The sequence below is a fragment of the Protomyctophum parallelum genome, assembly GCF_964188405.1.
Source record: "Protomyctophum parallelum genome assembly, chromosome: 22".
In the NCBI taxonomy this organism is placed as follows: domain Eukaryota; kingdom Metazoa; phylum Chordata; class Actinopteri; order Myctophiformes; family Myctophidae; genus Protomyctophum; species Protomyctophum parallelum.
This window is the reverse complement of record NC_139714.1, coordinates 28,183,987-28,196,666: the sequence shown is the minus strand read 5'-3', so window position 1 is coordinate 28,196,666 and position 12,680 is coordinate 28,183,987. Positions and strand designations below refer to the sequence as shown.

At 45.5% G+C, this 12,680-nt stretch overlaps 1 protein-coding gene across 1 annotated transcript in view; it reads right to left on the bottom strand.

Moving 5' to 3' along the window:
• Positions 1–9,067, bottom strand: part of plxnc1 (plexin C1) — a 53,786-nt gene extending 44,719 nt beyond the window's left edge. The window contains exons 1-6 of the mRNA XM_083794618.1: positions 9,020–9,067; positions 7,870–8,152; positions 6,209–6,386; positions 2,700–3,498; positions 2,094–2,225; positions 477–611 (exon numbers count right to left, since the gene is read on the bottom strand). Coding sequence (XP_083650744.1) covers positions 477–611; positions 2,094–2,225; positions 2,700–3,498; positions 6,209–6,386; positions 7,870–8,143 — 1,518 coding nt within the window. The 5' untranslated portion in view covers positions 8,144–8,152; positions 9,020–9,067. The remainder of the gene's footprint in view (positions 1–476; positions 612–2,093; positions 2,226–2,699; positions 3,499–6,208; positions 6,387–7,869; positions 8,153–9,019) is intronic.
• Positions 9,068–12,680: the final 3,613 nt, after the last annotated feature.

Sequence of the window (12,680 nt, the reverse complement as noted above, 5' to 3'; positions counted from 1 at the left end):
CCCAAACACATGAATGCGCTGTCCGTTGACTAACATTGTACACGTTCACGACGGACGACGCTCGTGCGCGTTCAACGGCAACGCGTTCATGTGTTTGGGGCCACTCACCATTGCAATCCGTCCCAGAATGCACTCTGTTCCTACCAGGAAGGAGGAGTGAATCCGCCTCATGCGCTTTTGAGCAACTTAATGCAAGTGGATGGGAGGAGAACTCGGGTGTCTTCTCTATAGATATATAACTCTATGACGTAGACAGTGAGTGAGGGGAAAAGGGGTGGGTGCGTGACCGACCTGTTTCTCGATGGCGACGTAGACAGTGAGTGAGGGGAAAAGGGGTGGGGGCGTGACCGACCTGTTTCTCGATGGTGACGTAGACAGTGAGTGAGGGGAAAAGGGGTGGGGGCGTGACCGACCTGTTTCTCGATGGTGACGTAGACAGTGAGTGAGGGGAAAAGGGGGGTGGGTGCGGGACCAACCTGTTTCTCGATGGCGACGTAGACGTGCCGACGGCTCACGGGGTCCAGCTGGATTTTGGGGAACACGTTGCGGTCGTCGGCGGTCTTGAACAGCACCCTGGGACAGGCGCTCCGGTACGCCTGGTCTACCGCCAGCTGACGCCCAGAGGAAACCAGCAAATACAGGACACAAATATGGTAAATGTACATATGTATGATAATGTAATAATAATACGATATGTACATACAATACAATAATATACATACTGTACGTACAACATACATACATATATGTATATTGTATGTATTCATATGTAAAATATACATACATACAATAATAATTATGTACATACGTACATTTATTGGCGCTTTTACCCAAAGCGCCTAACAGAGATTGTGTGTTACATTCACCCATTCACGCACGCACTCACGCACACGCACAAACACACACGTTGGAATAACGTGTTCCTTCCACGTGCTACGTCCAACCAGGGAACCCCCCCCCCCCTGTCAGAGTGTAAAGGAGCGACTTGGAGTCCTCATGCATGGAAGGAAGCATGAGTTCAAGTCCGTTGCTCTCCCCAGGTTGGCGGAGGGTGTGTAAATAGAGCCCAGGATTACATTATTATTAGATAATTGACACAGGGGGGGTGAAAAAAAAGAAAACCACTGCTTTAGTTATTTTGTGATTCTTTTGAACTTTTGCACTTATGAGGACACTGTGGGAATCTGAACATTCTGCTAGTGTGATCATTATTATTAGTATTATTATGCCTTCCAAGGAAATGGTTTTGATTGTGTTACCCGAGGCTATACTGTACAGTGTACTTTATCTCATCATGTGAGTCCATGCATGAAAGAAGCCCAGTGTGTGAAGAGACCCTGGTGTGTATAACCGCGCGCGCGCGCGCACGGACCCCCAATTATGTGTAATTGGCCACAGACCCCCATCTGAAAACAACATGTTTTCAGATGGGGGTCGGCCCCGAAGCAAAGATTTGAGTTAAAAACTTTCGCTCTGAAAGAATATAATATTCAAAGACTTTGCGCCACATTTTCACGATTAAAAAAAAAAGGCAGATCTAGAAGCTCGTAGCGCGGCACTCGATGCCGCATTATTTTTATTATTTTTTTAGGTATTATTTGAAATTAAGTGAAATGAAATAAAATAAAATAAGTAATCAAAAAAAAACACTAGGAACTGGGCGGGGCAGCTAAAATGAATATCACATATATCTAAATACTGAATCGAGCAACTTAAAAACTCTCCGGATGAGTATTTGTGTGTGTGAAAGTGAAATATCTCTTTAAGTTAATATTTGAAAACCAAGCTATCATGTTGTAACAGTTACAACATGATGACAGACAGACAGACAGACAGACAGAGGCGGCTCAAGGGGTAGAGTGGCCGGATGGGAACCGCAAGGTTGCCAGTTCGAAGCCGGGGTCCCCCAGAGTTAGTGTCGAAGTAATGAATGCCTGGGTGTCCTTGAGCAAGACTCTGAACCCCTATGCAAAATCTATGTAAAGCGACTTGGATAAAGGCGCTATATAATTGCACCATTTACAGACAGACAGGCACGGACAGACAGACGGACGGACGGACGGACGGACGGACGGACGGACGGACGGACAGACCTTGATGAGCTGTCCGTCTCCCGTTCCGATGAAGAGCAGCGTCCAGGTCTTGTGTCTCAGCGCCAGCACTGACGTCATGGAGGCGTGTCTAAACAGCACGGCTTCTGGGGACAGCAGCTCGGGAGGATTCGCCTGGAATGCATGCACGCACACACAGTCACAAACACACACACACACACACACACACACACACACACTGAAGGACCCCCCACGAAAAACAAGTGCTTTCTTGGGTTATCGATCATAACCTACCATAAGGGGGTTGGGTTTTTGTGCTAATTCGCTTATTTCCATCGAAATAAGTAGTAAAGTGCCGCTTGGGATACTATTTACATTATGAAGAGAGGATATATTTTGAGCGATTGAAATAAGCGAATTAGCACAACACCCCATGCCCCATTCAATTCAATGCAATTCAATGCAATTAATGAGGGCTTATATTAGGGGAAATAGCCAGTAATGTGCTTTTGCATAAAATAACACCTGGAGCTCTTTAATTGGTGGGGACGTAACGACTATACAAATAAAAGGTAAGAAAGCCTTCTAGCATGGAAAGTAAAACATGTTGCGTACTTGTTCCTGTGTGTTATAGGGGCTGTACTGTACCTTGTCCTTGTCCCATTCCTTATCACAGTTGCTGCAGAAGTGCGGGTCATCGTCGCTCGCTCCTCTCGGGGTTCGGGGGCTGATATCGAAGACGGCCAGCGCCGTGTTGTCGTCGTTCGCCCCGTCCTGCGTGCGCGCGTCGTCGCCACCACGGCCGGCCGCCGCCGCGAACACCCCCGCCCACAGGACGCGCGAGGCGCCGCCGCCGCGCGGAGGAACGATCACGGACGAAGATCGCAGAAAGCTGCGCTTTATGAACCCGCCGCCGCCGTCCTCGCAGCACCGCAGCGTCGCGCCGCGCAGCGACTTGAGCGTTTCCGACTTGCCCTTTTTGCTCTCGAGCCAAACGAGGCGAACGTCACCACCGCCGCCTCCATTCCCGTCTTCGGACGAAGACGACGGCGGGATTCTAGAGAACGCGTAAACGGTCGAGTTGATCTGAAAGCCGTCCACGAGCTCAAACTTTATGTTGGGTCTTTTCTGAGCATCGTCGGAGGCGGTGCTGCTGCCCGGAGGGAGTTTGGTTCTGTTCGCGACGGGCTGGAGTCTGGTCCAGATGTGAGCGCTGCCGTGCTCGCCTTGCTCCGAGAAGATCCCCGATCGCCCGTCCTGCAGGTCGTCGGTGTTGTGCAGGTAGACGCCGCGGTCGCCCACCAGGATGCCGCAGCTCTCGTACTTCCGCTTGGCGGCCAGGATGTACGCCTGGGTCTTCCCGTCGCGGACCGCCACCTGCACCAGGCCTCCGCTGAACGAGTCGTTGGGTCCAGAACCCAGGCTGATCTTCTCCATGTGCAGCGACCTGGAGAGATGACAGATTGCATCGTTATAGCGCTTTTCTATATGCACTATACCGTACGTCCCTACTCAAAGCACTGTACAATGGTCCATTCATTGGTTAGACATACCATTGGTCCGATATCTCAAACCCTCGCCCTAACCTCCCACGGGGCAACACACCTAAAACCTAACCTTAACCCTCTCCCAACCCTTAACGCACCCCTCACCGACCTTAATCCGGTCGCTTTAACGCACCCCTCACCAACCTTAATCCGGTCGTTTCAATGCACACCTCACCAACCTTAATCTGGTCGTTTTAACGCAACCCCTCACCAACCTAAATCCGGTCGCTTTAACGCACCCCTCACCAACCTTAATCCGGTCGCTTTAACGCACCCCTCACCAACCTTAATCCGGTCGTCTTAAGGCACCCCTCACCAACCTTAATCCGGTCGTCTTAACGCACCCCTCACCAACCTTAATCCGGTCGTCTTAACGCACCCCTCACCAACCTTAATCTGGTCGTTTTAACGCACCAATCACTTAATCCAGTCAGACCAATGCTATGTCTAACCAAAGTATGCCTCCCACATTGGGAGGTGAAGCGGCGAAAAGTCGACGCCAGTGTCCTCACTTCCCACATTCACACCGACATTGGCGAGTTCACACCGACCGACTCATTGGAGGCAGGGTGTGGACAGGAGGAGGAGCAGCCGGGATTTGAACCGCCGACCCAGGGACCATTGGACAACCTGCTCTACCTCCTGAGCCACAGCCGCCCTAGAGAGAGATAGGATGACCACATCCAAACTGTTCAGTTGAGGGACAGAAGAGTATCGCTTGTGTGGGACAAGTGGGACGGGGGGACAAGTGGGACGGGGTGACGGGGTTACCAAACCAAAAAGGCCTACTTAAATTGCTATTAAATGCCTTGAGGTCATATTTGACCACAGGCCTAATATTGTGTTTTATTTTGTTATTAACCCTACAAGACCTGGATATATTTCTACTTGCAAAAAAGAGATTTCAACCTTTTACTACTACTTGTACTACTAGTACTTTGCAGAGGGAAATATGCAAATTTATTTAAAAAAAATATATATTAAAATAATAATGATAATGAATTAATGTTTTTTTTACATTTGGGGGATCTTTCACAATAATAAATGGCGTCTCACATTTTGTTATTTTGGTCATGGGTGGTATGACTTCATTGTTGCTGTAGCCTAGGGGACATTTCTCATGATATGTCTCAAGCTTAAAAATATGTCTTGCAGGAAAAGAGACAATGAGAGCTTTGGAACAGAAATCCAAATCCAACTATTAGGGGACTATATATAACTATTAGGGCATTCGAACACTGATGCCTGCAAGTCACAATTTAGGCATTTGGCAGACGCACATCCAGTTACCAGCTCAGTGGCCTTGTGGTTAGAGTGTCCGCCCTGAGACTGGGAGGTCGGGGTTCAATCCCCGGCCGGGTCATACCAAAGACTGTAAAAATGCGTGTCCGTCCGTGTGTCCGTGTGTCCGTCCGTGAGCAGCTAATCTCGGCCACCGTTAACCCGGTCGATGCCAAATTTTGCACACACACTCCCTGGATGCCAACCATGAACCTCTGCCCCAAACTTTCCAGAACGGCCTGTTATAGCGCCACCAGGAGGCCGCTTTGTGCAAAACAAGTTTTTGCACAGTACACCTACACATTTTGTCCAAACATCACGCAAATTGGTACACAGTCTCTCTAGAGCCATTCAACCAAACCGGTCTTTCAGATTTCTCAGACTCCATCCTGATTGGTTAAGATTGGCTTCCAAAATTCACAGGAGTGCTCAGTTTCTGCAAATCATGAACACATCGCGTGATTTCCGTGAAATTGTGCACCCACATTCCCACTAGGCAGAGGACGAAATGCCACATGAACAATTTCAACTCAGCCTCAAGGTGGCGCTATAACTGGCCGAAAAGTGTTTTTACCTCTAACTGCACGGATCTGTGGATAACTTTGTATGCCAACTCCCTAGAGGCCAAGGAAAAACCTTTGCCTGGAATTTTTCACATCTGCTCTTTATAGCGCCACCAGGAGGCCGACATATGTAAAACACATTTTCTATTATTACTCCTTCACATTTTATCCAAATTTCACGCAAAACGGTACACATGATCTCCATAGTCATGTGATCAAGACAGGTTTGTTTCATTTCTCATATTCCATCCTGATTGGCCACGATTGCCTCCTACAGTTTTCAGGAGTAGCCCGCTTTTTACAAATCGCCACAACTCCTCAACGCAGCGTCCCATTGCGATGAAACTGTGCACGCATATTCCCACTAGGCTGAGGAAGAATCCTGGTGGAGACCTGTGCCGATTGGCACTTTATCTAGTTCTACAACTGTTATCTATAGAGCCATGAATGAAATAAAAATCAATTTGTCTGCACTTATTTTTTACAACTTATAAGCAACTCAACTGCTTTTGATTTGGCTCTAAATTAACCCATTTTTGGGCGGGAACCCATTTTGGTGTTAGCATCATGTCGTGCTTTAGCTATTGAAAAATAGCAGATCTACAAGCTCATAGCGCGCCACCAAGTGGCGCGCTACGAGCTTGTAGGTCTGCTATTTTTGAAAAATCGAAGAGCGACTGACATAGAAGACATTTTTAGAATCTGATCTCGCGCAGCTGTTGAGAGCCCAGCCAGGTGCATGTATAAAAACGTGGTCACCCTATACCTGCGGATGTCCTTCAGGTCCAGCAGCTCACAGTAGTCGCAGCCTCGCAGCGTCTGGCCACAGACCACCAGCGTGCCGTTCTCCACGAACGGCACCATCAGGTTGACCACGAAGCAGACCTCGTCCTCACCGGGGTGGTGGCAGTGGTCCTCCTCCCCGCCGTCCTCTGGGACGAGCACTGCACAATGGATAAAAAAAAGAGATCTACATTCAGACACCTGTGTGAGATCACATTTCTAAATGTGATCCAGGACTAGTTGTCTGTCCAGTTCATTTTATAGTTACTTTTATGTTGTTTTGCTATACAAGAGAGAGACTTTCTGGACATGAACCCCCTTTGGTGTTTTAAGCATTATGTTATACTTTAGCTGAAAAATAGCAGATCAACAAGCTCGTAGCGTGGCACCCGAGTGCCACGCTACGAGCTTGTAGTTTTTTTTTTTTTTTTTTTTTTTTTTTAAGTTGTGAAAATTTGGTGCAAATCTTTGAATAAATATTCTTTCAGAGGGAACGATTTTATGATCACATGCTCTCTAAAATGATGGAGAGTTGGTATAACCAAATGGACCCTTATTAGATCTCTTAACTCTTGACAGCGTAAAATGAAACCAAATGGCATTTGGTTTCATGTTTACACTCTCAACTATTTTTTTTTTTTTTTGAAAGTTGTGAAAATTTGGTGCAAATCTTTGAATAAATATTCTTTCAGAGGGAACGATTTTAAATTTTAAATCTTTGCCTCTTGGGGGGGGGGGGGGGGTTTCCTGGAACAACATATATATAAGTGTCGGCGGCCAAATACATATATTTATGAGGGTCCTTGGCATGAAAATGTTTGAGAACGACTGACATAGAAACATAGGGTTTTTCAGAAAACTGTCAGGAATATGATGACCAAAATGGGTTAAGAGAGGTTGAAGGTTTTAGAAACTACAGACTATAAAGATGACACATTTAATTAGGGATGCACCGAAAGGGAAATGCTTGGCCTGAAACCCAATATGATTAATATTATATATCTTTTTTTGTACCATTGCTGTCATGGCCGTGCCTTAAAGCTATACATGATTATGGTTGAACTTTGATCACGTCACCACAACGAAACATTAGCTTACGTCGTAGGTAACCCCGTGTGTTTCACTATTCAGTGATATTTGTTCTGCTTATTCCGCATTTAAATGCATTTTTAGCCATTTTGGCCGAATATTTTTCTGCATCACTGAACATTTTCATGGAAAACAATGAGAATCGTGATCTCAATTCTCGTGGAGGAAAACAAAAATCCAGATTCACGTTAACCCATTTCAGCGGTGCTCAACCTTTTTCATGTCAAGGACCCCCAGAATTATCTGTATTTGGCTGCGGACCCCCATCTGAAAATATGTTGTTCCAGGGACACCCCCCCCCCTTCCCCCCCAGAAGCAAAGATTTGAGTTTGAAACGTTCGCTCTGAAGGAATATATATTCAAAGATTTGCGCCAATTTTTTTCAAAAATAGCAGACCTAAAAGCTCGTAGCGTGCCACTCGGTGCTATGAGCTTGTAGATCTGCAATTTTTCAACAGCTAAAGCACAAGATAATGCTTAAAACACCAAAAAGGGGTTCCCAACTTCCCGCCCATGAACGGGTCAAGAGCGACAATGGTGACGCAGCAGCGTTACCCTCCGGGAGCCTCTGGAAGGTGTTGTTGGTCAGGGACCCCCTCTGGGACCGGCTCTGGAGCTCCGACAGGGTGTGGTCCAGGTGGTACAGCCTCTCCCGGGTCACCACGTACACGGAACCGCTGGACACCACCGCGAAGTCGCGCACGTCTCCGGCGAAGGTGAAGACTTCCCCTCCTCTTCCTCTTCCTCCTCCTGCTGCTGGCTCCTCCCCCTCCGCGCACCGAGCGCCGTTACCGCTCATCACGGCCAATAGGAACAGCAGGATCAGCATGTCAGCTCCCTGTGGAGAAAGACAGACAGACAAAATGTTTTGATGAATTGAACACGGTGGACCCTCTTGTAAACAAGTGTAATGCTTAATTGGGTCGTCCACTCGCAGTTAACAGTCTTTGTATTGAGTTTGTGCTTGAAATGTACTGTAATTCTGCAAACTGTTAATAAATATTTCAATCAATCAATCAAAACAGACAGACAGACAGACAGACAGACAGACAGACGTGTATAGCCTTTTCAACCTGTGGAAGTACATTTTATTGGTGTATTTTACTACTATTTTAGCGGTGCATTGGAATACTTAATGTATTAATGGATTGAGATGACTTGACTGGACTGGACTATGACGGACTAACAGTTTTATGCCATGACGTTTAAGCCCCATCAGTGTTTTTCTTTGTCTTTGTGTTCTCTCTGTTGATACTGTTATAATGTTGTGGTTGCACTAAACGGAATTTCGTTGTAGCCTATGTCTCATACAGTGACAATAAAGATCTTATCTTATCTATCTTATCTTAACCCGTGGTCGCGGGGACCACCAGTGGTCCTTGAGGGAGGTTCCAGGTGGTCCCCACCACATGCTCTCTAAAATGGAGAGTTGGTATAACCAAATGGACCCTTATTAGATCTCTTAACTCTTGACAGCGTAAAATGAAACCAAATGGCATTTGGTTTCATGTTTACACTCTCAACTATTATTGTTAAAACATCTGCATTTACTTAATTTACAAGAGGTCTACACAATTAAGAGAATGTAAAATAATAATAATAAAAATAATTTTTAATTGATCGAAAAATAATTCCGATCAACATTTTCGCCTGTTATCTCTCCTAATTGTACCGACTTCAATACAGCATGGAATTGTGGACAAACCTGATCCAACGACAACAAAATACTCCTTAGTTGTGGCTCTGCATGCGAGGCAAAAATGTCATCAAATGGTGGTTCCGTGGCTCATGGCATGAATAATTATATACATGGACCTTGATAATATGAAAAGGGTTGAGAACTCTTATTGCCACTGACTGACACACGGACGGCACACTACAGCGCTGCTGCTGAACACAGACTGACTGACTGACACACGGACGGCACACTACAGCGCTGCTGCTGAACACAGACTGACTGACTGACACACGGACGGCACACTACAGCGCTGCTGCTGAACACAGACTGACTGACTGACTGTGCCCAAAGTCAACTGGTGGGCAGATAAATCATGATGCGTTCTGTCAATGGGGAACTGCGCGCTTCCTTGTGTGAAGATTGGGTGTTTTCTGTGCAGCCTGCCTCTGTCTGCAGATGGTCAGGGAGGGACAGAAAAATTACCCCCAAATAACCCTGAGGCTATCTACTAATGCGTAGAGAGGCCAAGATGCTACTGTCTGTATGCCCACTGCCACTGCCAGTGCAGTGTTTTCTTTTCTTTTCCTTTTTTTCTCTCCATATCAAGTAAGATTTTGTCCACAATTCCATCCATGCTGTATTGCTGTTGGTATACCATTAGGAGAGATAACAGTCAAAACATTGATCAAAAATAACAATTCTTCTACATTCTCTCTAATTTTACCATTTCAGTTTGTTTTTGTACTTGATATTTTATTCTTGTATGGGTCTGTGCTGTCTTTTTAACTATAGGAGGAACATATTATTTAGGGAAAAAAAATGACAAATAAAAATAATCTTGAATCTTGTGTAAAACTAGAAACCAAATGGTTTCATCTTATACACTTGTAAAGATCTAATAAGGGTCCATTTGGTTACTGCATGGGGACCACCTGGAACCCCCTCAAGGACCACTGGTTGAGAACACCCCCCTCCCCACACAGACTACAGCCTGTTTACAATGCAGAATGCACGCACGTCGTATAAGAACAATTGGTTCCTGTTTGAAACAGAAAACAGTTGTTTTGTGTGCGTGTGCGACTGTGCGTGCGTGCGTGCATGCATTTATAGCATGTGTGATCTTTGTCCATTTCTCAGCGAGTGTAGTGATTAGCGAACGATGCTATCCTACTTTTGGGGGCTTTTCATTCTCATCGTGTGGAACTGAATAGCCTTAATTTCCTGTGATTTCTGAGTGGTGCAACCACTCCTATAGACAGCTATGTGTGTCCCTGGGTCCCTGGGTCTGTCCCTGTGTCTGTCCGAGTAAGAAAATAGTGTCACTGTTGCACAGCCTAACACACAGACACACACACAGGCCAGCGAGGAGGGCTTGTACAGTACAGTACAGTACAGTACAGTACAGTACAGTACAGTACAGTACAGTACAGTACAGTACAGTACAGTACAGTACAGTACAGTACAGTACAGTACAGTACAGTACCACTCACTTCAGACAGGTCTGATTGTTTTTTAATGTAAACTGTTAATAAAGTATTCAATATTCAAAGCAGGCAAACAATCCCAGAGCAGCGAGCCAGGCAACAACAACTAAATAAATAATATAGAGGTTTCCATCAGTGTTGTGTTCGTCGACTATACCTTTTTTCACTGACGAAAACTACATGGAAACTAAATAAAAACTAAGCTACGATGACTAAAACTGAGACTATGGTCACACCAGAAAGCTTTGCTGCGATTAAAACGAATCCTGCTGCGCATTTTCAGAAAGTGCACGTCCAATTGCTTAAGGAAACAGATAAAAACACTGCAGTGTATTATAGCCTACAGAATATTCTGTCTGTCTGTGCCGTAAACATGGAATGCTGTCACTGTGTGGGGACTGGGGAGTATAGGGACTTTCATCTCGATAAACTTGTAAACATTTTGTTATTTATATATATATATATATATATATATATATATATATATATATATATCTGTTATATCAGTGCGCTCAGCGCTGTGCCTCCCCATGCCCAAAAGAACAGTGCGTGGCTGCGTGCGTTAGAGAGCGAGAGAGAGAGAGGGGGGGGGGGGGGGGGCACGACACATGCACGTTATGAGTATAATTTTATCACCATAGATTCCACTGTGTAGGCTAGTTTATGAATGGAACACATTGATAAAGGTCCCCCCTGCTGCGTTTCCAATTGCTGCGAATGACAGTGTGAAGGCAAACCGCAGCAAATTAAATATGCAAGAATCCCAATTTCTCCGCCCATATGCATCGAGTCTACCGAAGTATTAGGTGGGAATGTGACCTTAATGTACTGACAATTTTGTCAACAAATACAAACTAGACTAAAATGTTAGGAGGAGACTAGTGGACAAGAGATCCAGTATAGGCCTAAGTCATTTTACACTCCGTTGCATGCTGAAAATAGATCTACATGCTCACAACGTGTCGCGCTGCGACGCGTTGTGAGCTTGTAGATGAGCTTGTAGATTGTAGATTTTCAGCAAGTGTAAAATCAGTCATTACGACGGCATCGAGGTCCGCCGAAATACATTTCTGTCGACTAAAATCTTATGACATTTAATCGACTAAAACTAGACTAAACACTAAAACATACCAGGTGACTAAACTTTGACTAAAACTAAATTAAATATATTCAAGAGACTAATGACTAAAACTAAAATCAAAATGTGCTGCCAAAAACAACAATATAATGGACTAAATGAAAATAATTGTCATGCAACTTGAAGCTGCTGGAATCACACTCTTGCCACTCAGGAAGCTGGTGTGCCACCTAGTGGTGACTAGTGGCAACAACTAGTCTACCTCAGAGGTTCCCAAAATGGGGTCCGGGGACCCCCAGGGGTCCTTGAGGGAGTGCCAGGGGGTCTATCTCAGCTCTGATGGATAGTTACCATAGGATAGGAACCAAATGGACCCTTATGGGTCTGTAACTCTGAGAGTGTACAAATTGGTTCCATTTGCACACTCTCAGAGTTTAACCCATTCTGACCGGGCACCCATTTTGGTGTCAGCATCATGTTATGCTTTAGCTATTTAAAACTAGCAGATCTACAAGCTCATATCGCGCCACCGAGTGGCGCGATACAAGCTTGTAGGTCTGCTATTTTTGAAAAATCGAAGAGCGACTGACATTTTTAGAATCTGATCTCAGGTCAGAATGGGTTCATCAGACCCAGTGTTTGTCCGGTGGAAACCTCGTATGAATCTGATCTCAGGTCAGAATGGGTTCATCAGACCTAGTGTTTGTCCGGTGGAAACCTCGTATGAATCTGATCTCAGGTCAGAATGGGTTAACTAACATTGATTTTACAATATAAAATGTGGGTCCCAGAGATAGAAATACCATTAAATGGGGGTCGGTAGCCTTAATGCATGTCAAACTGAGGGTCCTTGAAATTCGCTGCTAGAGCCGTACACATCTTCTCTTATGGGGGGGGGGGGGGGGTCCCCTGGCATATATTTTCTAATGAGGGTCCACGGGGCTAATGAGTGTCAATTTGGGGGTCCTTGACATGAAAAGGTTTACCACTGCTTTACCTAGTGTAGATGAACGGAGTGAGCAGGTGGTAGACTGTAGTGTCACACCAGGTCCACAAGATGGAGCCGTTTGTCCACTGTCTGTTTTATTGGCTGTCCGGGTCCATTGTCTTTAATAGAGTCAAAGAT